Consider the following 27,934-nt stretch of genomic DNA (forward strand, 5'->3'; position numbering starts at 1 on the left):
GGGCTACTCTTCATTGCGTGTGGTGGGCTGGCTTCTCATTGCAGCGGCTTCTCTTGTTGCGGAGCACAGGCTCTAGGCGTGCGGGCTTCAGCAGTTGTGGTGTGTGGGCTCAGTAGTTGTGGCTCGCGGGCTCTAGAGCGCAGGCTCAGTAGTTTTGGTGCACGGGTTTAGTTGCTCCACAGCATGTGGGATCTGCCCGGACCAGGGCTCAAACCCGTGTCCCCTGCATTGGCAGGCGGATTCTTAATCACTGCGCCACCAGGGAAGCCCCAGAGTGACTGCCTTTTAATCTAGTTTATGTACTGGGGTTGCACATAGAGTTTGTATAACAAAAGTAATTCCACGTCTAGAGAATTCCCTGGCGGTCCAGTTGTTAGGACTCCACGCTCTCATTGCCAAGGGCCTGGGTTCAATCCCTGGTCGGGGAACTAAGATCCTACAAGCTGTGCAGTGCGGCAAAAAAAAAAAAAAAAAAAGAATTCCACATCTAAAAAAGTAATAATCTGAAAACTGCTTGTCTAGTCCAACCTGCTCACCGTGCAGATGAGACACCAAGGTTAGGGAAAAGAAATGGCCGTCTTGGGTCACACAGCAGTTGGAGGCAAAGCCTGGCCTAGAACCCAGGTTGGCAGGCCCCAGTTCTCCCCAGAGACAGAGGAAAGTTTTCTCCATCCTTTAAGGAGACACATTTGGCTTGTGGGCTTGTGACGGGGAATTGTGGAGGGTCCACTCTGGGGGCGGGGGTTGGAGAGGTGAGTGTGAGGGATGAGGGGTAGGGAGGGGGAGGGGAGGGTGGGGAGGGGTTGGCAGCAGGGGCTGGGGGAGCAGCACCAGGGCAGAGCTGACACAGCCCCTTTAAGCACAGCTGACCCCCTCCAAGGGCAGGAAGACCACGGCCTTACTTGTTGCAAGTTTCCCTCCTGACACCCCTGGCAAGGACAACTTGGAGAGGAAGAGGCAAGAGTCCTCCCATGAACATTCCTCAGGATCCTGGGGGGATGTAATTATTATCCATCCCTTCTCCCCAATTCCTACCTTTCTTCAGAGTCAACAACACCTGCCAGCCCCACCCTTCCACTAGTCAGTTTCACACTGTGTAGGCATTCTCATTGCTAATTTCATCTATGGAACCCCTACCCCTCAGTTTTCCCTGCTTCCAGCTATGGACCATGTACGAATTTGTGGAAACCCCACAACCACCTAGCCAAGGCATAGCTTTCCCAGGAGCAGCTGAAGGGGGAGAGGAAGCCTGTTCCCTTCACCACCCTGTGAATCCTCCCAATGGACCAGGTCCTGTTGGCCACTTCAGACCAACGGCCCCTCCCCACCCCACTCAGCCCCACAGGGGATGCCAGGAAGTCCTGCACAGGGGATGCCAGGAAGTCCAAGCCAGGATAAGAGTGGGCATAAGCAGGCTGAGCCAGGGGCCCTCCCACTGCTCTGGAAACCTGGTGAGCCTGGAGTCTTGGAGGGCTCCCAGGACCCCGGAGCCCTCAGAACATGGCACTTTTCCGCCTTTGCTGAGAGATCCAGCAACCGGGATTCACGTCCATCTGCAGCATCTTCAACACCCACTTGTCACGACGGGCACCTTCAATGAACTCATTCAGGGACAGCTGGCCTGCACAAGGGGTAGGAGAGACGGTCACAGGGGGAATGGAAGAAATGGGGTGGGGGTGAGAGGTGAGGCCTTCTCTCCTTGGGTGCGCCTACACCTTGAACACAGATGAGCCTGCGGCCTCAGGGCCTAAGCTGGGGCCTTGTCGATTCCCTGATTCTCCAGGAGTCACCTGGAACCTTCAAGGGTTTCTTTAAGGGACTTTATTTGCAAGTGAGTTTAAATTTTACTTCTGCCCGCGGTACCCTCAGAATGCTCTTGAGGGCTCTTCTGGGTGTGTTCCCAGCCAGCTGCCTCCCTGTACAGCCTGGGGCTGGGGCTCTGAGCTACAGCGAGGAGAGCCCAAGTAGCCGGCTCTTAAGTACATGACCCCATTTTTTCCTTTCAACCGTTCTTAGCCCCATTTTCCAGGTGAGGAAACTGAGACCAGGCTGAGAGGGTAAATGTAGCACCCTGGTCTGCCCGACTCCAAAGCTCCTCTTCTTCCACTGTGCTTGCCTGGCCTCCATCAGCAACTCCCACAGGAGTTTTAATCACTCTTACAAACCTCACATGCTAGTGACACCCTTGTTATTTTATGTATTCCCCTCCACACCCATCTCACTGTCAGGAGGTGAAGGGCCTTGCCTAAGGTCACGTGGATAGAAAGTTGGGTGATCCAGGATGGGTGCCGTGCCCCCCACCCGCGCCACCATCCTCTCTGCCCGTTACCATCTCCGTTCTCATCCACCAGAAGGAAGATCCTGTCCACGACCTCCTCAGGTGTGAGCAGCTCGCCTTGCTGCTCAGTCTCCATCTCCACCCTGCAGGCTTTCTTCAGCCTGTAGATGGACTGTGGGAGAGAACCCGGTGGTATCCACAAGACCCTGCACGCCCTGCCCTCTCCCCAGGACCCACATCCCTCGGCAGCTCGTCCCCAGCGCTGCCCCCCAGTCTGTGCATCTGAGGACCATGGGACCAAATTAAAAGTGACCCGTGGGTCCCATTGTTCCCTCAGGGTCCCATTGGCCTAATTCCAACCGAGGAGTTCTCGGCTTCACACACTGCCTCAGCCCCACGCCTTTGGCATTTCCACTGTGAGTGTCAGAGCCGACACCCAAAACCTTTAAGGAGGGATGTGGACGGCACAGTGATGGTCTGAACTCCACACTACGGAGGAAGAAATGGAGATTCAGAGAGGAAAAGAGAATTTAGTGTATTTATAGATGTGTGTGTATGTGTGTGAAATAGGATGACGGGAGAGGGAAAAGCACAGGTGTCTCCCTTGCCCTGTTTCTGGCAATGAGGCAACGTTTGGAAGTGAAACGGGGAAGAGACAGACAAATGTGAGGATTATCCTTAGACCTTGGTTGGGGCTCTCTGAGGACAGAGGTGTGCCTTCTGGGTCCCCACAGCCCAATGCAGCGCCTGGCACAAAGCAGGCCCCACTAACGGTGCTGGGAGGCTCAGGGGTTACAGGCAACCCAGCACCTCCTGGTGGATGAACTTGGGCAAACCACACAACCTCCACGGGCCGATTTCCTTATCTGTAAAATGGACCAACAATCCCCTCCTCGGAGTGCAGTTCTGGGGCGTAATAGGCTAATGCAGGTTTTGTGCAGAGTCTGAGCTGTAGTACTTTTTTTTACCCCTTGCTCGTTCTTGCTAGTAGTCAATCAGCTTTGTTAGTCTTTTCAAAGAACCAACTTTTGCTTTTGTTGACTTTCCTTATGCATTTGTGTTCTGTTTCATTAATTTCTGCTCTTTATTAGTTCTTTTCTTCTGCTTTCTTTGGCCTTAATTTACTCTTTTTTCTAATTTCTTGAGAAGACTTCTTGGATCATTGAATTTTCTGCCTCTTATTTTCTAGTATATACATTTTAAGGCTACCAATGTTTCTGCAAGTCCAGCTTTAGCTGCATTCCACAAGTTTTGTTATGTTTGCATTATTATTCAGTTCACAATACTTTGTGTGTATGTGTGATATTATTGTTTTGATTCATGGAGTATTAGGAAGTGGATTGCCTAATTTCCAAACAGATGGGGATTTTCTCATTCTCTTTTTGTAATTGATCTCTAGCTTAATTTCACTGTGGTCAGAAAGCACACTCTGAATGATTCCAATGCCCCTTCCCACCCCCAGCCCCAGGGGCCCCCACTTCAGCAGCCAGCACTCACAGCCCAGCGGGGCCACATGCCCAGGTGCCTGCCCTGTCCCCCCGCCCTGAGCAGACACTGACCTCCACGATGTCCAGCAGCTCCAGGCGGTCAATGAAGCCATTGCGGTCCTTGTCATAGATCTTGAAGGTCCACTTCAGCTTGTGCTCCAGGGTGCCCCTCAGCACAAGGTTCAGGGCTGCCACATACTCCAGGAAGTCGATGGTCTCGTCCTGCATTGGGAGTGGGAGCTGTGAGGCTCCCTCCCGCCCACCGCCGTATCTCCCTGGAGCACAGGTGTGAGCCCTAATCTAGGCCACCATCCCTGTAAACTCAGGGCTTTGCCTCCTCCTTGCATTCTGTGTGCCTCTGCATCTGTGCTTGTGCTGTTCTCTGCCCTGGGATCTATTCCCAGTCTCCATGCTCACCCACTCCTATCTGTCCTTCAAGGCTCAACTCAAGGGTCCCCTCCTCCAGGAAGCCTTCCTTCTCACACCACTTCAGCCACAACGATCTCCCTCTCCCTCTTCCGACACTCCCAGCACCTACCATCTATTCTACCCTTAAGTGTTTCGTGTATCTCATTCTCTAGCTACATTCTATGCTACGGGAGAAAGGAGAGGGGTATACATTGCTTTTGTCCCTCCTCCATGCCTAGCACAATGCCACTTCCACCCAGAGTCTCATATTTATGAATCAATGAAGAAATGATTAAGTCTGAATTTGAGACTAACATAGTTTTGACAGGAAATTAGAAAGCAGGACCTCACATATTTCAGGGTCAGGATCTCAGCCCTCCAAATCAAAAATTGGAATTGTCATCTCTCCCAGGAGTGTCTGTCATTCCCATGACTTTTTTTTTAATATAAAATTTTTTTAAAAATTTATTTATTTTATTTATTTTTGGCTGCGTTGGGTCTTCGTTGCTGCACGTGGGCTTTCTCTAATTGTGGAGAGCGGGGGCTACTCTTCGTTGCAGTGTGTGGGCTTCTCATTGCGGTGGCTTCTCTTGTTGCAGAGCATGGGCTTTAGGCATGCGGGCTTCAGTAGTTGTGGCACGTGGGTTCAGTAGTTGTGGCTTGCGGGCTCTAGAGCACAGGGTCAGTAGTTGTGGTGCACGGGCTTAGTAGCTCTGCAGCATGTGGGATCTTCCCGTACCAGGGCTCGAACCTGCGTCCCCTGCATTGGCAGGCGGATTCTTAACCACTGTGCCACCAGGGAAGCCCATTCCCATGACTTTGTAATCAGAAATGGCATTGCTGGCCCAGAGCCCCACTGTCCCACTGGGTCAGGTCACTCAGCCCCGGTTCAAGGGGTGCCTGGGTGGGCAAGCTTTGAGCAACAGAAGAACACGGCCACAAATGAGGGAAACAGCAAAAGCCTAATGAAAAACCAAGAAAATAAGATGAGCCTACCTGAAGAGTTTTATTCAACATCCTTTATATAATTCCTTCTGGTCCTCCACACTCCTCACAATGTATTTACCTAATTGAGGTTAGACTGTAGCTATAATTTTAGTTCCTGGATTTTTATTTTAAAATTTCCCATGCCTTCAAAATTATTTAAAATCATACCTTTTCTTCTTCTTTTTCAGAGGAATACCGGGAAGTCCCTCTTGCTGAACATGGTTTTGATATTTTATGTGACACAATGAACATCTTTGTGCATATGTATTTTTTCTTATGTCTCTGGTAATTTCTGTAGGGTAGATTCTTAGCAGTTGCTGGTTGTTCCTCGCCCCCCACCAGTAGCCTTTTTTTTTTGGCTGTGTTGAGTCTTCGTTGCTGCGCGCGGGCTTTCTCTAGTTGTGGTGAGCAGGGGCTACTGCGGTGGCTTCTCTTGTTGCAGAGCACAGGCTATAGGCGCACGGCTTCAATAGTTGCAGCACGTGGGCTCAGTAGTTGTGGCGCACAGGCTTCGTTGCTCCACGGCATGTGGGATCTTCCCGGACCAGGGCTCGAACCCGCGTCCCCTGCATTGGCAGGCGAATTCTTAACCACTGCGCCACCAGGGAAGCCCCTCTACGAATTTTTTTAATTGAAATATAGTTGATGTACAATAGTATATAAATTCCAGGTGTACAATACAGTGATTCATAATTTTTAAAGATTATGCTCCATTTATTGGAGCATACAATATTGGCTATATTCCCTGTACTATGTATATTCCCTGTACTATACTGTTGTACAGTATATCCTTGTAGCTTATTTCATATGTAATAGTTTGTTCCTCTTAATCCCCTACCTATGAACTGCCCCTCCCCACTCGTTCTACAAAATTTTATCACGTGTAGATACGAGTAACTCTCAACACAAAGAAACTCTCTTGTGTTACCTCTTAAGGGTCACATCTTTCCCCCAACCCTAACACTTGACAACCACTGATCTGTTCTCCATCACAAAAATATTTTCACTTTGAGAATGGTATATAAATAGAATCATATAATGTGTAACCCTTTTTTTCACTCAGCACAGTGCCCTGGAGATTCATCTGTCACTGCATGCATCGACAGTTCCTTTCTTTTTATTACTGTATGGTGCGCCATTCTATGAATGGTCCCTAGTTTGCTTTCTGTTTGCTCATTGAAGGTTATTTGGCTTGTTCCCAGTTTTTCTTCCCCAGCTCTACTGAGGTAATAATTGCAAAATAGCCTTTTAAAGAACACTGTGTAAGTTTAAGGTGTACAATGTGATAACTGGTTGTTCTTTAAAAGGCTATTTTCATTAGTAATTATTATTTTTTAAGCTTACTAAAAATAGATGTTAGGTTTCTTTTAAAATAAGAATTGGGCAGGAAAATGTGTGCAGAATGGCTGGTAGGGATCATCTGTTTTACATACATCATCTCCCTCAGGTCTGTCACCCCCATGTTATGGATGAGGAAACAGAGACTCAGAGGTTGAATAAGTTGCCCAAGAAATTCCCACCCAGCAAGTGGCAGAGCCTTTCAAGCTACATGCCTTCTCCAGTTCATCAGGTTGGGAGAAATGTCTTACTCCATGCAAGGTCTATTACTGTCTAAAAAATGAACCTGGTGTCTAGCACCAAGGGGAGAAAAACAAACAAAAAACCACGGACAAATCCCTACTCTCCAGATCTCTAGATTCCCCCACATTCTTTGTCTAGAACCTTCTGTTCTCATAACATCCTGTCTCACCATGATACGGTTTCCACAAAGACCCCTCACCTTACCTGAGGCCCACTGTAGAGCAGCCTCTTCCTGAAAAGTGATCTCGCCTTCGAGTTTACTTCAAACCCCCCCACCCATCCGGATCAGCTCTGGAAAGCTTCCAGCTGGGGCTGATCTCATCCATTGCACACGAGCTCTCATCAGCTTCAATTACCCACAGGGGCCCAAGATGATGGAAATGCCTGTCTACTCGAGAGCTGGAGCAGAAGTGACAGGAACATGATCTGCTCTGTGGGATTACCTGCCTCGTTTCTCCCTGAATGCGCTGCACTGGTGAACCAACCCTGACCCCCAACACTCCTTACATAAGGATCCCGAAGGACATTTGAGCTTCATCCTCCCTTTTCTTCCATCCAGTGCATCACAGGCAAGCACCAGAGACGAGTGTTACTACCACCACCAGGAGGGGGCGTAGCAGCAGCACAGACCAGGCACTCCTACCTCCTTGCCTCCACCAAAACCCTGTTTCCACCACCTCAGATTTTGACGTGTGAGCAAGATCTATGAGCTCTTTTGATTTTATTTGCCCCAGAAATCTCAGACCAACTGCCTAGAACAAGACTTGCTGATACAAAGATTGTGCCAAGGTGGAAAGTGGAGTCGGGTGGAGGTTTGGAGACACAAAGTGGGAAAAGAAAAGAAAGAAGGCTCAGTTCCTGACAGAGGAGCTGCAAACACCTGCCTGGAATGCTCTTCCTTACAGCAGGAGGCCAAGTAATAAATAGACGGTGGAGTTAGAAAATTATCAGCTGAGGCCAAACCCAGGGGATGAGCATTTGATGAGCAACAGGAAATTTACTTAGTCTCAAAGTATCTCCCTATAAGATGCTTATAAATTACAAAGGAAAAATAGTCACTTTACAGTGGTGGACCCTGGCAGAACACCATGTATCCAAGTGATCGAAGTGAACCACTCCACTAATGGGACAAACCAACATCATGTGCCCTCTGACATGATGCACTCAGGAGGACACAGCATCTCTTCTGGGGCATTTCTGCCAGAAGTGTAACCTGAATCTCATCACGAGGTAACATGGGACAAACCCAAATCATTGGTCTGCAGTCTTCGAAAATGTCAGAGTCAAATAAGATAAAGAAAAGCTGAGATTAAAGTTTCCAAATTAAAGGCTAAGAAAGAGACAGGACAAGTAAATGCAATGTGTGATCAAACAAACAAACAAAAAAAAAGGTTATAATGGATGTCATCAGGACAATTGACCAAACTTGAATATGGATTGTCGATTAGATAACAGAATTTATTTCTGTTGAATTTCCTGATTTGATCACTTATTAGGTTAAGAGAATGCCCTTGGTCTTAGAAAATACACACTAGAATACTTGGGTAAAAGGTTGTGATGTCTATAATTTTCTCTAAAAAAATGTATGTATATTTATATGTACAATACACACATATATGTATATATTATATGTATGCATATATACATAAATACATAATACATTACACGGAGAGAATGGTAAAGCAAATGAGGCAAAATGTAAACAGTTGGGGAATTTGGATAAATTGTACATGGGAATTAATTATACTATTATAATTTTTCTGTAAATTTAAAATCATACCAAAATTAAAAGGTTGTTTTAAAAACAATTGATGAATATTATATGCTGATTTATAGGAGGAGATTAGGTATAAGAGGTCAGCCATATTATTCCCAGGGGCTTCATAATCCCTTTGAGATCTTGAATTGTTATTATACTGAATTTTAAACGAATTTGAGGAAGATTGATAAATCTATGATAGTGACTCTTGCTATATATGATCTATTTATTTACTTTTCTTATGACATTCAACACTTAGAAAAATCATTTTCTCTCTGAAAAAAACCCAACAAACTGCCTTCTGGGCAGGAGCACTTGCCTGAGACTCAGGACCCCTGAGTATATGATCTTGGTCAATCAATTCACTGAATTTGGAGTAACAACCTCTGCCTGTTCCCTCCCAGGGCTGCTGCTGCCTCAGAGGCGCGTGTGGAGAGGAGCTTTGGGAAGGCTGAAGCTCACTCTGGGCCCCGAGATAGGGTTCATCTCCAAGGAGGTTTCTGTTGCACGGAATGACGCTGACCCCGCCCTCCCGCCCCCTACAGGCGATGAGGAGATGTGCACTGACCGGTACCAGGGTCAGGTTGGGACCTGAAGAAGCGTTCCCAGTGACTCTCTCTAGAAAGTGAAGCTCTCCCCCTACAAAGAAGTGGGGTACCCACCGCTTTCTCCAGATTAATTATCTAGGTCCAACCCACCACCCCCTCAATTTGGGGGACTGAAATAGGTATTTGAGGCAAACCTAATGGTTTAAAGTACTGCAGAGGCGCTGGACTGGATGGCCTCAAATAATGAAGGGATTTCAATGTTTGAATTCAATTCCCACGTGCGCATTTACAAAATATATTATCTTCTTAGCTCCTGGTGCCATCCAAGGGCTGGGAGAAACCCTGTGGATGGATGATTTCATGGAATCTTTTATGGCTTGAAGAGTAGAAAGGGGCTTTTGCAATAATCCGTCCAACCTCCAAGTCCAGGAAGGAGCCTCCTCCAGCTTTCTGGGTGGGAAGAGCTGGCCGCTCTCAATTCGAAGGACCCCAATAAGGGGGCGCTCACGACCTGTTCCAGGATAGCTCCGCCCATTTAGGGCAGCTCTGGAGCCCCTTATCTTTACAGCCAGGGGTGCTCTGGTGGGTGCGAAAAACCAGGTCCTCCGGCTACGGAGCCCTGTCCATAAATACACGCAGAGAGGGCTGGACCGTGCGCCTTTCTGCAGAGTCTCCCCTCAGCTCTCAGGAAGAGGGCCAGTCACATGAGAGCGGTGAGGTGGAGGGGAGGAAGAGAAGAAGGAAAGAGGAATGATGGGGAGAAGAGTTTGGGGGAGCAGTGAGACAGAAAAGGCGAGAGGGGATGGAGAGAAACGAAGCGCAGAGGAAGAGCAGGAGGACTGGGGAACGGAGCTCCCACTGAGGACGCTCCTTTAGCACCGGGATGAGACCTGAGCCATCGGTCCTCCCCCTCAGGGCGCCTTACCCCGTTCTTGTCGAAAGCTCGGAACATGCCCTCTACATACTGGGTGGCCTCCTCGTTGCCCGCGACCTTGAAGAAGCGCTTAAACTCGTGCAGGAAGAGCGTGCCACTGGGGCACTCCTCCACGAACTTCTTGTACCACTCCTGCAGCTCCGCCACGTCCATCACGCCGTTCTCCTTTGCCTCCTCCCAGCTGAACTGCTGCCCCATCCTGGCCCCCGGGGACGTCAGGGAGCAAGGGTCTGTGCTTCCTCCCGGGCTTCTGCCAATGGATTCCTTAGGCGAGGGCCCTCTTCCTCCCTTTCCTCCTCTTAGCCAGGCTCTTCATCACCTCCTAGCCAACAGAACAGGATGGGCAGTGCAGGGGGCTGGCAGCGAGGGGGCGGGGCCAGGCCAGCTAAGCGCCCTAAGATCATTAGAAGATTCCCCTGGAAGGTCTGACCTCCAGTCAGCTAAGCTCCCCCAGCCCCACCCCTCCCTTTAGTCTCATCAACCACTCAACTAAGCTGCCGGGCAGATTCTGAAGAGGGAGAAGGGGAGGACACTGAGAGGTAGGCAGATGGAGGGGGAGTTGGGAAGACAGGCTGAGACCCTCCCATCACACACGTGCTCCCTGTCCCTTTCCGTTGGGCACCATGCTGCTCCAGGGAGGCCCAACTTGGAGATACAGCAGACTCTGAAGTCCAGAGAGGAAGCAAGGACAACTCCTAGCCCATAAAACAGAATCACTGGTGAGCTGGGGCTCGCCCTTCACTTGGCCTAATGAGAAGCAGCAGGATCTATGATGCAAAGGGCTCTGGGTGAGCACCTCTGTCCCCAGGCTAACTCAGTCCCCAGCATGCTATCTGAAGCTCCTTTACAGATCACACCCCTGAGTCTTGGAAGTTCTCCATCTCCCAGTTTAAAGTACAAATACTTCCCTCCTACACCCTTCATCCAAGACCTATCAGCTAGGCTCTTCCCACTTTTTCTCCAAAGTATAAACACATGAGAAGGATCTGGGAGCGTGGCTTAACTTATCTCTGAAGGCTCTTACTTTGAAAGGTTCATGTGAATTTGGTTTTGAAAATTATTTTTATTTATTTATTTATTTATTTTGGCCGCGCCGCTCGGCATGCAGGATCCTAGCTCCCCAAGCATGGATCGAACCTGCATCCCCTGCGTTAGAAGTGTGGAGTCTTAACCACTGGACCACCAGGAAAGTCCTGCGAATTTGTTTTTGAATCAGTTATATACTCATGCTTATGTTAATGGCATATAAAAATGACACCTCCAAGAAATCAGAAAACCTGGAGCACTAATTTTTTTGAGATTTTAGGGGCAGTCCTTCCAGTGTGTCTCATAATCTCAGGGGCAGCAGTGCCTGCCTCCCACTGGATGTTCATTCCTGAATTGCTTGTACATTCCAGTCTCGACCTCTCTCTCTCTCTCTCTCTCTCTCTCGCTCGTTCTTGCTCGCTCTCGCTCTCAGCTCCCTGCCTCCAGACGTCCCTAATCTCTCAAAGTTCTTCTAATTTCCTTGCCATCCCTGAAGGTGGAACCCCGCTTCCTCTGTCATCCTTTCAAGTGCCGATGGGTTTTTCTCCCAAATCCCACGTGCCTCCGGGTCTGGAGGTTAAGGCTGGTCTCCTCCTTGTTCAGTTGTTGCCTCTACCTTTCCTCTTTTCTCCCTCAGAAATGCCAGTGCCTTCGAGGCCACGTCTGACCCTCCCATCTTGTATTTGTCCTTATTGTCATCATTCACTGGTGACGTCACCATTTGTCCCAAAGCATCAGGTGGACAGCTGGTCCCTCCCACTCTGGCCTCAAAGCTTATCTCCCCAGTTCCCAAGAGCTTTTCTTCCACCCCACCTTGGCCCCCATTCACTGTGGTCCCTGGGCTAGCAGCTGCAACATCTGGGAGTCTGTTAGAAATGCAGATTCTCAGGCCCCTCCTCCCCTAGTGAATCTGGAACTTGGGGTTGCGGGGCCACAGTCTGTGTTTTATAAAGCTCTCCAGGTGCTTCCACGGCACGTGAAGTCTGAGAATGTCTACAGGAGGCCTTGCTACCATGAATTTCTCTACTGATGGTCTGAAACGTTCAAACACCGTCATCACCTCTCCTTCCACTCACTTACACTAACAGCTTCACTCCAGCAACTCACCAGCCCTGTTGAGACTTCCAACCCGTCTATCACTATGCTTTTTAACATCTGTCACATTCTCACTTTCCTCCTTATCCTTACACATGGCCCAGAACTCTTGTCATTTCCTTGCCATGACCTTGACCTTTGTGCCCCTCTCTCCCTCTAACTACTCGCTTGGCAAAACCTGACCCTGGTTACAGCTATCCCCGTAACTATGCGCTAACACCTCATCTGCACCCGAGGCTAAACACAGCTGGAAAAAGTCAGAAAATCGCACTGGCCACACACACTTCAAATAATGCCGGACAGTTGTACTGCACGCTCTCCTCTGCTGACTTGAATCCCTTCTCCCTGAGATGACTCTTCCACCATGCTTCCTGCCCTCAAAACTTCCCCTCGCTCCCACGTTCAACTGATGACCCTGTCACATCCTTCACTTCACAGAGAAGCAGATGCATCTGACAACCACCTCATCCTCCCATAGCAGACACACCTCTCTGCACCTGTGCTCACATACCCGGCGCCTCTTCCTGGTTCGATGGACACAGCGTCCCTTTCCCACTTCTCCCCCCGTCAGCTCCTCCACTTGGTTTCTAGATGTCACCTCCCTTTGCCTACTCAAGCACTTCATGTCCACAGTAATCCCTTTCTCTTCTGCACCCTCCATTTATCCTTCTCTAATGGATCATTCCCGTTTGCAGATGTGCTTTAATATCACCTTTATGAAAACAAGATTAAACAAAACAAAAATTCTTCCTTGATCCCACATTCAGGATCCCACTGTGACTTTTTTGGGCCTACCCACGTTTGCCTTCATGGGTCACAAGATTAATATTGATAATTAAAGATTAAATAAGGAAATATTAAAAGTGCTATTTTTATCATTCATTGGTAAAAAGATGAATATAATCCAGTCCAGTCCAGGTTGCATTATCTTAATTCTTTCTTCTGGTTTTGAAAATTAAAACATTTAAAAGAAATTAAAAATACTGTGGGCCCAGGGACTTCCCTGGTGGCGCAGTGGTTAAGAATCCGCCTGCCGATGCAGGGGACATGGGTTCGAGCCCCGGTCCAGGAAGATCCCACATGCCACGGAGCAACTAAGCCCATGCGCCACAACTACTGAGCCTGCACTCTTGAGCCTGCGAGCCACAACTACTGAGCCCATGTGCCACAACTACTGAAGCCCACGCACCTAGAGCCTGTGCTCTGCAACAAGAGAAGCCACTGCAATGAGAAGCCCACGCACTGCAATGAAGAGTAGCCCCCGCTCACTGCAACTAGATAAAGCCCGTGTGCAGCAACGAAGACCCAACGCAGCCAAAAAGAAAATAAAGAAAAATAAATATTGTGGGCCCTAGGTACTGTGCCTACTGGATCCACTGGCCCTGCCCTACTCCCCTCCAGCCACTGTCCTAACTTTGGCTCCCGTGACAACAAAACCCCTTGTGGAAGATGTTATTTTCCGAAACTGGCACAGCAGTAGGTCTGGTCTCCCATGTTCCTTCCATCAAGGGGAAGAGTCTATTTCTCCCTCTCTTCAAGCTGGATGGGACTTTATGGTACTCAACGAAGAGAATGGGCAGAAGTGACACTATGTGACTTCCGAGACTAGGTCATCAAAGGCGACAGGGTTTGTGCCTGGCTCTCCCTCAGGACTTGCCCGGGGAATGCAGCCACCATATTGTGGGGAAGCCCAGAGCACACGCAGGGCTTCCAGCTGACAGTCAGCCTCAACCACCAGGCTGAGGGAGTCAGTGAACCTGTAGATGCCTCCAGGCCTGGCCTTCCAGCACCTCAGCTGATACCAAACGGAGCAGACAGTGTTCCCAAACTGCAGATCTGCATGCAAAGTAGATGTTGTCATGAAGCCATGAAGTGTCGGGCATTTTTTAAGGTAGCAGTAGATAACTGAACCTGTTTTGCATCCTCTCCATTTCTTATTCTCTCCTCAACTTACTCCAATTGGATACTCATCCCCATCACTCCATGGAGAAGGCTTTACAGTGGTCACCAATGACCTACTTTTCTTACTCAACCTGCCAGCAGATTCAGCACAGCTCACCAAGTGAGTTCTTCAAACACCTTAGGTTTCAAGGACCCACATGTGTCTGATTTCACTCCAATCTCACTGACTGTACATCTCTTTTGCCAGCACCTCCTCCTTTTAAACAAATCTCTTCATGCTTGGGCTTCCCAGGCTTGTCCTCAGTACCATTTTCCCATCTACCCACATGCTCTCCCCAGAGAGCTCATTCACCCTCAACATTACATACCATTTGTAGATTCCAGATTCATGAGCCCAGCTGTCTACTGGACAGCTCAACTCAAATCACAAACTTAGCAAGGCCAAAGCCAAAGTACGGATTTCCTTCCCAAATCCCTCCTCAACCCTTCTCAACCTCAGTCATGGCATCACCATTTATCTAGCTGCCTAGGCCAAAAATGAGGAGTCATCCCTGAGTCCTCTCTTTCTCTTAGATCTCATTTCAATCTATTAGTAGGTCATTCCATCAGCTCCACCTCCAAACTTATCCTGAATCCAACCACTTCCCATGCCCTCCATTTCTGCAGCTCTGGTCCAGGCCACGTCCTCTCACTGGTCCACTGCAGCGGTCCTAACTGGCCTTCCTGCCCCCATCTTCCCATCACCTCCCTCCTTCCAGTCCACACCCAGCAGCCAGAGAAGTGTGTTCTAAAGCGTAAATCAGACCCTAGCACTACCCTGCCCCAAACCCTCCCACGGCTTCCCACTGAAACTCAGGATAAAATCCACACTCCTTCCCACGGCCGTGATGCACTATAGGATCCTCCTACTTCACCTGCATGTTGCTCTGCCCTATCCACAGACACACCGCACTCACTGGGCCTTAGCACTGATGGGTCCTGCTGCTTGGAATGCTCTTCCCCAGACCCTCACATGGCTGCCTCCTTCTTGACATTCTCCCCTCCTCAGAGAGAACTTTCCCAACCTCACCTCAAATAGGTACTGAAGTAATTCTGACATTATCCTACTTTATTTGCTTCACAGTGCTTAAATGCTTATGAAATGATCTTATTATTATTTTTTCCCCTAGCATGTCTTCCTCACTAGAATCTAAGATCCTTGAGGAGAGGGACTTCAACATACACACTGCAGAATTTCCAAAGCCTAAAACAGTGCTTGACACAAACAAGGAATTCTTGGCAGAAACAAGATTTGTTGAGTAACTGAGCAAAGTGCTTGACACACGGTCAGAGCTGAATTCACGTGTACTACTCTTAATTTTACAAGACAACAGCTCTTGATTCCTTTGAGAATGCCTGGGTTAGCAGATTTTTTTTCCTGTTTTTTTTTTTTTCCTTGGCCGCCCTATGCAGCATGTGGGATCTTAGTTCCCCGACCAGGGATGGAACCTGTGCCCCCTGCAGTGGAAGCGCGGAGCCCTAACCACTGGACCACCAGGGAATTCCCTAGGAGATATTTGTCGATGGGAAAAGATAGTGGGATTTTAGCACTGGAAGAGGCCTCCAGTGATTTTTCGAACTTGTCCCCATCTCATCACACCTGAAGACAGCATATGCAATCCACTGCTGTGGGTACCTGTGCTCAAGAGACTGTATGAATGAAACAGAACTCGATTTAGCTTCTGGCAGAGTAATCTAAAATTCAATTGGCTTTTCATGTGGGTCAGTTGCCCATGACCTGCCCTTAAATACCGCTGAGCTGTTGAGGTATAAATATATCGTTTTAAAGAGGATTAGGACCCCACAGAGAATGAGAGCGTGAAGTGAGTAACAATAGTAAGGCTTTAAGGAGGACAGGGTTAGGAATTGAGCAGGGATTTGCGAAGAGAACCCTGGGGATCGCAGGCATTCAGCCATAAGCCTGGCTCCAGGGGTAAAGAAATGCGTGTGAGCAACAAACCAGCGTCTGCAGAGCCTGAGATGGGCCTGGCGCAAAGCCCCAGGGTTAATTGTCTCCATGCCAGGGTTCCTATAACCCAGTAGGCCCCTCCTTGCTGGAGCTTAAACTCTCCTGTTGCTGCCTCAGACAGTCAGGACCAATGTCAGCCTTGAGACCACAGGGATCGCCCTGTGGGTTATGCTTCTTGCCTTTATTCATACACATTTACAACTTTTATTCTTTATTTTCCCCCAGTCAATATCTTTACTTCTAAGCCTTAGGGGAACTGAGTAGCACACTTTGCTAATGTGCAAGGGGAAATAAATCTGGATTTTAGGTTTGAATAGTCTGGATTTAATGTGTGGGCATTTGAGTACATCCTAGCCTTTAAAAATTAGGTTCTGAGGCTCTGTCTTCACTAACCTGAACTCAGACAAATCAGTGTCACCTTTTTCGTCTCAGTTTCATCTGTCAACTGAAAGGGCAATTGAGTGGGCAAGTCAAACTTAGTTTTCTCTCCTATAAAATGGGGATAATAGTAACTACTTTATTGGGTTGTTATAAAGATTAAATAAGATAATATCTGTAAATGCTTGGCATAATGTATGGTGGTTATTATAATAAGCATGCTACATGTTTTCTCATCCAAATTAAATTTTGCAACCACTGTAAGGTGTTATCCTCACCTTAGAGATACTCTGAAGTCCTTTCCAGCTGGTTTTTAAACAGTACAGCACACAAGCATCTGCAGTATCATCGAATTTGTTCTGCCATCTGGTAATAGCTGTCAACTGAAAAAAAAAGCACAATCTAAAAGTCGAGAGTTACGTTTTATTTAGTGGACAAAACTGAGGACTTAAGCTCGGGACACAGCACCTCAGATAACTCTGAGAGACTGCTCCGAAGAGGCAAGGGGGAGAGCCAGGATATACAGAGGCTTTTGCAATAAAGACCAGGTATTCGGAACATCAAAAGATTACCATTAATTAAAGAAAACCAGGCGTCTCGAGTTAAGGAATTCTGCACTTTTCTAAGTATGGGGAGATGCAAGTCTGGGCTCACTGAAATCATTCCTTTAATATGCACCTCAGCTATCTGGGGGCAGTATCCTGTGCTTCTCATCCTGAGTCTCCTCAGGGTGCACCGACAGGGTGGCTGTAATGTGATGGCTTGATGGCTGCAACATCCTTTGTTAACTGATATGGCAGGCAATATTCTTCATTCACATAGCTAGTATTTATTGAATGTCTATTATCTGCCTGGTACTGTGTGAGGTGCTTTACAAGTTACCTAATTCAATACTCCAACCTTCATAAGTTTTATTTCCTACATTTTACTAATGAGTAAACTGAGGCTCTGAGAGGGTTAAACACGTTGCCTAAGTTTATAGCAGTTAGTGGGTTTGAACTCTTATCTGACTCAGGCCTGTTTTCTCTACTCGGCTACTCATGAATGTTGCAGTAAAGCTAATTTAATAGTGTAAGAAAGGAGGAAGGGTAGCTGACAAACAGAAATGTTACAAAAATAGACTGATTTAAAATAATTGCTTTATGTATTTACTGTGGCATATCTAAGTGGCCAAAGGACATATAAGTAATTCTCTTTGAAAGCATCAAAACTAGGCACTGAACGAGTTTAATCTGTAGAGTCTACCAATAATTTAAAACAGACCTTAACACTATTTTATTTAATATGAAAAGAAACTATACTTCAGATCAGAGAAAATAACAATGAACTCAGGGCTTCACCTCAATAAAAAACCGTCTCACTTCCTACCTGCCTTCTGGTCCATCCCGAAATCAGGTCTACTTTTCTCACTACCTCCCGTCACCACCATGAACAGAAAGTTGAGACTTGGGCGTTAATTCTAATTTTCAGAACATACATTTTACTCAGGAGACCCAATTAAAAACAAACAAAAAGACCCTTCTCAGTCTATCAGAATAAAGAAATTACCTAGTTTATATCAAGTGGGCTTCAAATATGCCAAGTACTTATGTCAAGGAAATACCATTAATTTTTGTTGTGTGTGTAGTTTATCTCTGTATTTATCTTAAAACAAGATTTTAATATATAATTTGAAGTGCTAAATAATCTGGTTTAGAGGCTACTTTAGTCTGAAAACAGCTGGAAGTGGATGTACACCTTTAAAAGAGAGCCACTGGAGGCAAGTATGCAGAAGTCATCCTATTATAATAAAGTGATTGATACTGTCTGTAAAAAAAGCACAAAAAAGGATTAGATGTGGGTCTACATTTATTTTTAAAGAATTATTTCTTTCAAAATGAAAATGAGTCACAATGGCTGCTTTGCTAGATACAGTTACTATTATACTGCTCTTGTTTTACTGACTAGTTCTTAATCCTGAGGCTTATACCTGGGATAGACATGCTTTAGGCATTTGTGAATGACACAGTTGACAACTGAGCTGCAAAAAGAATGAGGTCATGGGGCACAAGGCTGTAATTCTTTTCATGTTAATGACGGTAATGTAAGTCTGATACATGAGCAGTGTGCATTCAGAACACTCGTACCTGATAGCAGGTCGGGAAAAGAGAACAGGGACTCCAGTTTAAGGGTGGAAAACTGAGAAGTCATAACTACCCCAAAGATGTGAAGGAAACCACAAAAGACATGGGCCGGATTCTGCTGTAAAAAGGAAACGTATCACTCCCTTGGGGTTGATACACCAACAGCCTCAGCCCACTGTCATCTTGCCTCTTTCAGAGCTTTAACTACTATTTAATTTTATGGAAAATTAGACATCCCCAAACAAAAAGAGTGCTATTCACCAAAAGAAAGAGGTCTTATCAGCATGGAACTTAATAAGGAAAAGTATTTATTTGTGCCTTGCACAATTTTTGAAAGCTGTTATTGCTATTCAATTTTTGGTATTTACTATAGTGCTGGGTGCAAAGTCAACAAAAGAAAAGCTTATTGAATAAATGAATTACAGGATGAATGAAACGATACAGTAATTTCTTGAGAGCTCAAATTCCATTATAGTGACCCTTCTAGGCAGCCCTGAAAAGGTTCGGGCTACAGAAGAGTTCAGCGCATGCCACAAATGTGCTTGATCTGCTATAAAGTATATCAATTTTCAAGAATGTAATGCTTACATGAGGTAAAACCTGGAGGTCACCACCCCCAAACTAGCATATGCCAGCCTGCACTAAGGTAAATATCAAAAACTTTAACTGCTCAGTGTTAAATTAACCAAAGTTTCCTTCTAGGTCCCTCAAAAGAAAGAAATGTGTGTGAGGAATATTTGAAACACTCACTTGTAGATGAATGAAATGATACAAATCACAATCAGTACAAACTAATAATTGAACAACAGTGGAATAACAAAATATGAATTTGACTGTTTTGGTACAGAATGGTCCAAATGGTTTGCTCACATTTGTTAAAATCCGAACTGAAACAATGACATGTATAAAAGAATAGATAAAGTGGTTCCTGCATAATAGTCTGGTGTATCGTAAACTTCCAATCCCTGCTTTCTACTGATCAAGCCATGCGGCCTCAGGAGAGCAGTCAGGGTGACTTGAAACTGTCTTCCCTGGAGACTCCCCCCACTTGACATGCTCACTTCACATCCCAGCACAAGTGGTCATGCTGAGACTTTATGACTTGCTTTCTTCTTCCTCTGGTATTGTTTCCCAGATTGGCTTCTTGATGTGTTCTGGTAACTGTTCTAATTTTGTCTAAAGAGAGAAAAACAAAATTATAATATAATGTGGACTTAACTTTTCAGCCACAAATTGAATTTATTCATTCTGTTCCCTCAAGTCCTCTTGACTTTTTTCTTTTACCCTCTCATCTTGTTGTAGGGCTTTGAAACAGAGAAAAGAAAACTCGATGGTAGATTAACACTCTCACATACATAATCTATTTGCTCCTCAGTGATCTCCAGGGACCACCAATCAACGTGGAACCCGTGTCTAGACAACTGCTAAGAGGGAGGGAGGCGTCAGAGGTGGCTCCAGGAGGACATGGGCTGTGGCGGCAGCATTCTGTTGAGCTGCACCCTGCACAGTGGGTGTAGACCCCAACCACTGTGGCAACTCTGCCTCCAGGTCCTCCCCTCCACCCAGTGGGCTGGAATCAGGCGGCAATGTATCAATACAACAATACACATCTCCCTCCAACAGAGGCAGAAATTCAAGTCATACCTTTGTAACTTCCATGGCAACTCCTTCAGGTAAGTTTCGCTGAATATATTCCAAGTAGACATCCGCTGTACTCCCAGTGAGATGTTCTAACTAAAATTTCAAACATGAAATTGATTCATGCTATGCTGGTTAAAGCAGAAATTTTGAGGGTTTTTTTTTTTTTTTTCTGTTAAAAGCAGTAGAGTCTTTTCTTCATCTGTGAAATCTTACAGAATCCCAATTTAAAAGGAAAAAAGTGCAGATCCTCTGGTTGAACTGAACGAGGGGAGCAGAGCCGCAATGTCCCCTTTCCTCCCAAATGCCTTAAAGCCAGGGCTCCGTGGAACCCAGCTGGCAAGCATGGTATCAAAACAGTGTAAAAGTTTCACAAAACAACTCAAAACAAAAGGAAACAAAAGACTAAATTATAAAATACAGTTAGTATAAGATTTTGTGTGTTCCATGGCAAGGTGGATAAAATTTTGGATTTTTCTTTTTCATTTAAGGGTAGGACTATGTCTTAATATTTGTACTCTCAATGCCTAGTATAGAGCTTCTCATATAAAACATGCACAAGCACTTGTTTTAGTAACATTTACCAATCATTTACTATGAGATGAAATATTCTAAGTGCTTTAGATAAATATCTCATTTAATCCTCACACTAACTGTATGAAATTGGTACTGTTATTATTTCCAACTTAAAGATGAAGGACTTGAGGCACAGGTCACACAGCTAGTAAATGCCAGTACTTGGACCTAGCTGTCCAACTCCAAAGCCCATGCTTTCCCTTAACCACAAGACTGTGCTGACCTGGGTGGCTGCACAAATGAATGATAATCGACGAATGAAAAACCTTAATGCTGCCCATCATGGACATGGAGAATTCAGTGAGCCCGTGAGAAGAATTATTAGAGCTGTGTGAAAACGTAGCTAGAATTTTTGAAATATAAGCAAAATTATTCCAATGCTAGCTTACTGTATAAAAATTAGTCAACATAATGTGCACTACTGAGTTAAAGTATGAACTACTCTGAAGGATGGCTTTACTTGACTTTGATTTTCCTATCATGCTGCTTCTATAAACACAAAAAGACACTTACCTTCTCTACCACCATCTGGCATGGGCTGACTGAAAGGAAGTCTACTGGGCAACGTTAAAGGAAAGTTATGATGTGCTAATGTGAAATTTGGGGCATTTCAAAAAAATGCCTGAATGTCTGAAATAAACTCACCTCTAAACATCTGTAAAGTGTTCTCATTTCATACTGAACCCTGTGCTTCTTGAAAATATGCACTGATTTGAGAAGAGTAAATCGCTCTATTTTCCTTGGAGGTTCATGTCTGGAAAATTAATGGGCGAAGCAACATACTTAAGCTAAGTGATGTTAAAACCTGAGTCACTGATATCAAAGCATGATTCCACGATTTTGCAGGTCAGGCTCACGCCCAATTATAGGCGTTAACTACCATTTTACAGACTTCCATTTGTCAAGACTGTCATCTCTAACAACTGCTGTCATGAAGCTCCGGCTAAAATAAACCTGCAGACAGCAACAGGAACATTTGCCATCGACCCAAAAACAAGCCTTGGCATGCAAGTGCACACACACATGCCTCTGGCTTTCACACCCTTGAGGTCTCGCACTGACCAAACATATGAACTGTGAGGAGCAGCACCGTGTGCTGGACATGGTTGTACTGTCTGCCGTGTATCACAGATACAGTGAAAAGCACAAAACCATGGTCTGTTACGGGAAATGTGTGAGTTCCTTCAGTTTTGCTAGAAAGCAAGACTGGCAAAGCTCCATATGGGCCTCGTTGAACATCAGAAAGAGCAGGTGACAAAACACAGGAGGTGGTTATACTTGACCTTGCAGTGACTTCAAGGCCATACGAAGCTCGCCTTGCTCATGCATGAAAGTATTGGGTGAATGGTGTTTCTTAAGGCAGTTTTGAAACAATGAATATAATAGCAAAGATACCAAATCCAAGAGGCCTGAAAGAATTGCTTGTTCACCTAATCCACCTCCCTGCCCCATGGAGATCCCAGACACGAGGGCTTCTTGGGCCTCCTAAGTCTATGCAATTTCTAGAGAAAGGATTCCTTCATTTTCCTTGTTCACTCATTCTAGTATTTAAAAATTCTGGTAGACAGGAAAGGATGATCCTGCTTAGAATAATATAACAAACCTAATCTCTCCCCATCATGAGTTTCTATCCCATTTTAAGAGCTCAGACCTAGCTGGGACTGGCAGCATTTTTGACTGATTGTGTCATAGCAGCTAACAGGTCAGATTAAGAAAGATCATACTTACACTTTAACAGAGATACCAAGTTCTTTAGCAGCAAGCACCGCAAAATATTCGTAACTGTCCAATACAGCCTTATCATGGCCTTTTACTAAAACTGATAGGCGCTTATATAACGTGTCTGGTTCATCAGAAACGGTTATCTGCAATTTTAAAATCAAAAAGAAAAGGTTCAGTCATGGTTCCTCTAATATTTACAATTGGAAAATTTAACGTATTACCCTCACCTGAACAACTTCAGAGTTTACTAATAAGTGGGGAGAAAAATGCTGAGTAACATCTTAACACAGCTTAAATATCTAGATACAACCACATTCAGACTCCACAATGACCCTTAAGAATCAGTTAAAATACAGTTTGAATCAAAAGGATTTTCAAGCAACCTACAAAATCACCAATGGAAACTTCAAGCTTAATAGTTATTAAACCCCAAATATACAACAGAAAAGGATTTGGGGTTCTGTTAATAAAAGTAGCCTGGTCAGAAGACCTGGATTGAGAATTAAACTCTGCCACTTAAAGCTGAATAACAACGGGCAAGTAATATAATCTCACTGAACTTAAGTTTTCTCACATATAAATAGGACAATACTTGTGCTACAGCTCATGGCATTTCTGTCGGGAACAAATAAGAGAGCATGGATTTAAGTGATTATAAGTTATAAAACATTGTTAAACAAAGGCGAGCTATTTCTATTCATATTCTTTTTGTTAGGTTTGTCCATGTTTATTTTGCCCGCTCTAATAGAAAAATTACTCATTTCTAACTAAAATGTCATGACACTGACTGTACAAATAACTTCTACCTCTTCCACCCTAATACTTAAAGATCTTAGAAATGATGGGTTTGACATTTCTGACTTTCTTCCAAGAGGTGAATTACCTTCACTTCAGTCATCCATCAAACCAGTAATTTGTATTACTAATCCAATGTTTCAGGGTTAAATTACTTTGCCCTTGAAAGGAGATCTACTTACTAACCAGGAAGCTAGATATTCACTCTCAATTACCCCAAATAGGGTTGTTGGAAGAAGAGAATATACTGATATCCTATCTCTTAAGTTGAGGGACAAGAGAAGGAGAATATAGCCCTAAAATGTATAATGACTTGTCTCTACAGGGTTTTAAAGATAATTCTGAATCTGTTACAAATATTAAAAATCAAAAGATTTTGCACAAATATTTGAATTTCATTTAGTTTGGAAAATTCAGACAATCTGACATCACTAGGTCTAATTTCCCACATGGCAACAACTGGCTACAGTAAGTAGCAGCTGTCTTGCTTATAAAGGGTACAGCCTGCCACTGTGCCCACCCTGTTACCGTTCCTTACAGGCCTGGCCTACGCAGGCATCTGACCTGGAGACCCGGGGTTTATATATGCTATGAAGTGAAAACACTGAACCAGCAGGCCATTAGGTATAACACAATTCCATTTTGGTGCTCATGGTGTGCACAGATGATTATATACAGACAAAGGTCTAGAAGGATACGTACCAAACTGTTAAAGGAGATTATTTTTGAGGGGTGGGGCTGGAAGCATTTGGAATTTAAAAAACTACAAATTATAGTTTGTAGTTTTAGGATTTAAAAAAACTACAAATAATACAAAAACTGGGTTGATGAAATCATGGCTTTCACTTAAAGGAAACAAGGTAACACAGCTGCTCCTGGATTTTCTCTACTTGTGATAATGCTCTCTCTCACAATAAAGCACTGTTCACTGTTCAATAAAGACTTGAAGCCTACAAAAAAAAAAAAAAAAAAAAAAAATTCCATAATATAATACCAAGTATTCAGCATCATTAGTTATGACAACTCCATACACTATGCTGAGCTAAAACCAAAAGACTACTCATCCCCACAGTTATTTGGGGTAAATACTTTATTCGATTAGCTCTTACCTTAATAGCCTGAAAGTGACCATAAGCACTCAGGGACATCAGTGAATACTTTCCTCAGGTGCACTGTGCACCTGCCAGTATTCCAGAACAAATTTTTTTATTCATAAAGTGTTTGGGAAACAGCCCCAAATGAAATAATGAGGAAAATTTACTGCTAATGTAGCTTCTTATGCCAAGAAATAGGGAGTGCATACCGTAGGCTTGGTCAAATCCTTGGGAACATCAACGTGTAGGTGTGAAAACTGTACCCACTTCATATTGGTGCTGCTATGTGCGGAAACAAAGAGAAACCTAAGTAAAACAGCACAAGTGCCCATTTTCTTATTCAATTTAGCACATCCAATTATATACTTACAGAAGAAGGCCACCATTTTTGGCTGTACTGCTCCTGGAACTGCATACAGAAAAATTCCTCGAACCCTTAAAAAGAGGGGGATGTGTGTTAGAATTAAAATCAATTCCCAAACCATTCATAGTTTCCATTAAAAACCAAAAGGTGCAGGATGCTTCAAATAACAGGCTATCTCATTATTTTAGATGAAGATATTGGGGTAACTAAATTGCCAAATTAGATTTCATTTAAAAAAAAAGAGGACAGTGGTAGAGTTGATAATCAAAAAGGACTCTCAAAATACTAGAGACTGTATTTTTTATAGCTCAGGAGCAAGAACTTTTTTTTTTTTTAATTTATTTAATTTATTTATTTTTGGCTGCGTTGGGTCTTCGTTGCTGCGTGCGGGCTTTCTCTAGTTGCGGCGAGTGGGGGCTACTCTTTGTTGCGGTGCGCGAGCTTCTCATTGTGGTGGCTCCTCTTGTTGCGGAGCACGGGCTCTAGGCACGCGGGCTCAGTAGTTGTGGCTCGCGGGCTCTAGAGCACAGGCTCAGTAGTTGTGGCACGTGGGCTTAGCTGCTGCGGGGCATGTGGGATCTTCCCAGACCAGGGCTGGAACTCGTGTCCCCTGCACTGGCAGGCAGATTCTTAACCACTGCACCACCAGGGAAGCCCAGGAACAAGAACTTTTTTAAAAAACAATTCTCACATTAACAGCTATGAATTAAATATGCAGACATCAAGGAAGAAAACATGTGACTTCATTTTCCCATTTTTTTTTACAGATTAAATATATTTCAACATAATACTTCTTTTACTTAAATATTTTTGAGCATTAAAAAAAAGCGTCTTTATAATTTAACTTATGGAGCTGGAATAAGAATTCTAAAGTACCCTTCTTTGAAGCTTTCATACACCTTTTCCAGCATATTTATTTCTTGGCCTGGCTGAGACAACTAGCTTATAAACGTCTAATTTTATAAGTAAGTTGAAATACACATTGGAATTTACACCCATCTTCACTACTGTGCCTCATACTGCAACAATACAGCGTTTCCAAATCCTTACTGTCAGCTCCCCCTGGTGGAACAAAATTTCTTGTTGTAGGAAACCTATGGTACTGTATGTAATACACATTTGCCACCTGTTTTTTTCTTAAGCTTTCCCAAGATTTAAAAGTGTAACCTGAGAAACTGGAAGCTCAACAGGATCCTGAAAAATACTTTAAAGATGAGAATAACAGTTTAGTACAAATGAAACTTAATTAGAACAGCAGAGGGTCACCTATGTTAAAAAAAAAACAAAAACCTATTCTTAATTATCCTTCTTCCACTCTTCACCCAAGATGGAGGCAAATCAAAACTTTCAGTCTCTCTTGGATCAAGGGAGAAAAGCAAAAAGAAGAAAGGAAATCAAGCACAATACAAGGTAGTAAGAGGTACGTGCCATTTTCCACACATAATCACAGAGAAAATTCCCTCCCCACATTTATATCCCTAAACCCACAATCCAGTTGTGTAGAAGGCCCACAGGTCTAAGGAATATGACACTTCCCAGGCATCTTTTCCCAGTATAAACCCCCTGCTTTTAAAAAGTTGGAGCCTAAAGTGCTGTTACACCCACAAACTAACCTTAAGAAGTTCTTAAGCTTTCCTTCCTTTTCTTTTCTTTCTTTTTTTTGAGGGGGTGGAGCCTGTTCTGGGTAAGTGGGTCTTAAAATAGTTCAAAATTTCAACCTCTAACAGCGCCTGATTTAATAACGGTGGTTCTCAAAGTGTGGTCTAAGGACTTCTGAGGGGCTCCTGAGACACCTTCAGAAGGGGCCCGGGAGACTAAACTTATTTTCATAATAACAGTAAGATGTAATTTGCAACTTTCCCACTCTATTCTCTCACCAGTGTACAGTGAAGTTTTCCAGAGGCTGCAGGACGTGTGATATAGCAACAGATTGCAGAAGCAGCTATGAGAGCCAAGCTGTCTTCTATTAAGCCAGACATTAAAGAGATTTGCAAAAACATAAAACATTGCTACACTTCTCTCTCAATTTGTTTGGGAAAATATAGTTGTTTTCCATAAAAACGTTAATTATGTTAACATGTAATGAGTTTATTAGTGTTATTTTTAAATGAACAAGCATTTTTAAGATTCTCGGTTGTATTTTCTAATAAGCTAAAAATAGATAGCTAAAACCCACAAAACCCAAAGCTCTTCGGAGTCCTCAACCATTTTTAGAGTGTAAAGAAAGGGGTGCTGAGGCCAAATAACTTAAGAACCGCCGCTTAAATTTTTGCTTTTTCTCCAAAGAACCGAGCAGAGGATATCTAACCCACTCCTCTGACTTCAGCGATTCTCATCTAAATCTCAGAAACCCGGGTATCCAGAAGGTATCTCAATCTGGTTCCGTGGGAAGCGCCTAAGATCTCGTGCCACCTAATTTTCGCGAGGTGAACCTTCTTGACTTCTCTGAGCCTCAGTTTATTTCGCAAACGTGAAAGGCGGGGTCTGGAACGTGCGCTGTTCAATATCCTTTCCAGGCCTGACAGTCTACGATTTTTCTAGTTCCTGTCTTTGCCCTGACTCATTAACTTATGTTTTATCCTATGAGATAATTCGAGATAAAATCAGCTCTTTTCTCGCCACCTTCCTGCAAACAACGGGCCGTGCGTAATAAATATCGCGGAAAGCTCCAGATGTTAAGAATGACAGGGCGTCCCTGGTGGTGCAGTGGTTGAGAGTCGGCTTGCCAATGCAGGGGAGGCGGGTTCGAGCCCTGGTCTGGGAAGATCCCACAGGACGCGGGAGCAACTGGGCCCGTGAGCCACAACTACTGAGCCTGCTCATCTGGAGCCTGTGCTCCTCAACAACAGAGGCCGCGATAGTGAGAGGCCCGCGCACCGTGATTAAGAGTGGCCCCCGCTTGCCGCAACTAGAGAAAGCCCTTGCACAGAAACGAAGACCCAACACAGCTAAAAATAAATAAATAAATAATAAAAATAAAGGAATTCCTTTTAAAAAAAAATGACAGGTGGCAGCAAGACGTAATGGTTACCGTCCTTGTTGGGCCGCCTAGTCCCCCCAGCGCACCCCGTACCTGCCAGAGACGCCGTCCCAGTGGCCCAAACGCCGCTCGCACCGCCATCTTGCCGTTCCCGCTTCCCGGGATCGCTTCCGGGGTCACGGAGGAGTCCTCTGACCATAGAGTTCTGCAAAAGGAGAGAGTGTATCCTTTGTGTTCCGGCACCGGAACAA

At 44.9% G+C, this 27,934-nt stretch overlaps 3 protein-coding genes across 6 annotated transcripts in view; 1 reads left to right on the top strand and 2 right to left on the bottom strand.

Moving 5' to 3' along the window:
• Window positions 1–9,746, top strand: part of LOC309607453 (guanylyl cyclase-activating protein 1) — a 40,290-nt gene extending 30,544 nt beyond the window's left edge. The window contains exon 6 of the mRNA XM_082346007.1: window positions 7,104–9,746. Within this exon, the coding sequence (XP_082202133.1) occupies window positions 7,104–7,231 (128 nt within the window). The 3' untranslated portion in view covers window positions 7,232–9,746. The remainder of the gene's footprint in view (window positions 1–7,103) is intronic.
• On the bottom strand, window positions 73–16,725 carry GUCA1B (guanylate cyclase activator 1B). The gene is made up of 5 exons (XM_082346012.1): window positions 16,670–16,725; window positions 9,974–10,304; window positions 3,838–3,987; window positions 2,330–2,450; window positions 73–1,621 (listed from the first exon to the last, which is right to left on the bottom strand). The coding sequence occupies exons 2-5, from the start codon at window positions 10,178–10,180 to the stop codon at window positions 1,494–1,496; spliced, it is 606 nt and encodes a 201-aa protein (XP_082202138.1). The 5' UTR covers window positions 10,181–10,304; window positions 16,670–16,725; the 3' UTR covers window positions 73–1,493.
• Window positions 15,382–27,934, bottom strand: MRPS10 (mitochondrial ribosomal protein S10). 4 transcript variants are annotated; one of them, XM_082345999.1, is made up of 7 exons: window positions 27,777–27,934; window positions 24,710–24,774; window positions 24,549–24,618; window positions 22,457–22,593; window positions 21,374–21,482; window positions 20,159–20,248; window positions 18,235–19,690 (listed from the first exon to the last, which is right to left on the bottom strand). In XM_082345999.1, exons 1-7 carry the CDS (start codon window positions 27,822–27,824, stop codon window positions 19,610–19,612), a joined length of 600 nt encoding a protein of 199 aa, XP_082202125.1. In that variant the 5' UTR covers window positions 27,825–27,934; the 3' UTR covers window positions 18,235–19,609. The 4 variants fall into 4 exon arrangements, with proteins under 4 accessions (XP_082202126.1, XP_082202125.1, XP_082202124.1 ...); XM_082345998.1 differs by having other exon boundaries at window positions 24,549–24,621; XM_082346001.1 differs by lacking the exon at window positions 27,777–27,934 and adding an exon at window positions 26,581–27,033 and having other exon boundaries at window positions 24,549–24,621.

The sequence above is a fragment of the Balaenoptera borealis genome (assembly GCF_965194805.1).
Source record: "Balaenoptera borealis genome assembly, chromosome: 12".
NCBI lineage: Eukaryota > Metazoa > Chordata > Mammalia > Artiodactyla > Balaenopteridae > Balaenoptera > Balaenoptera borealis.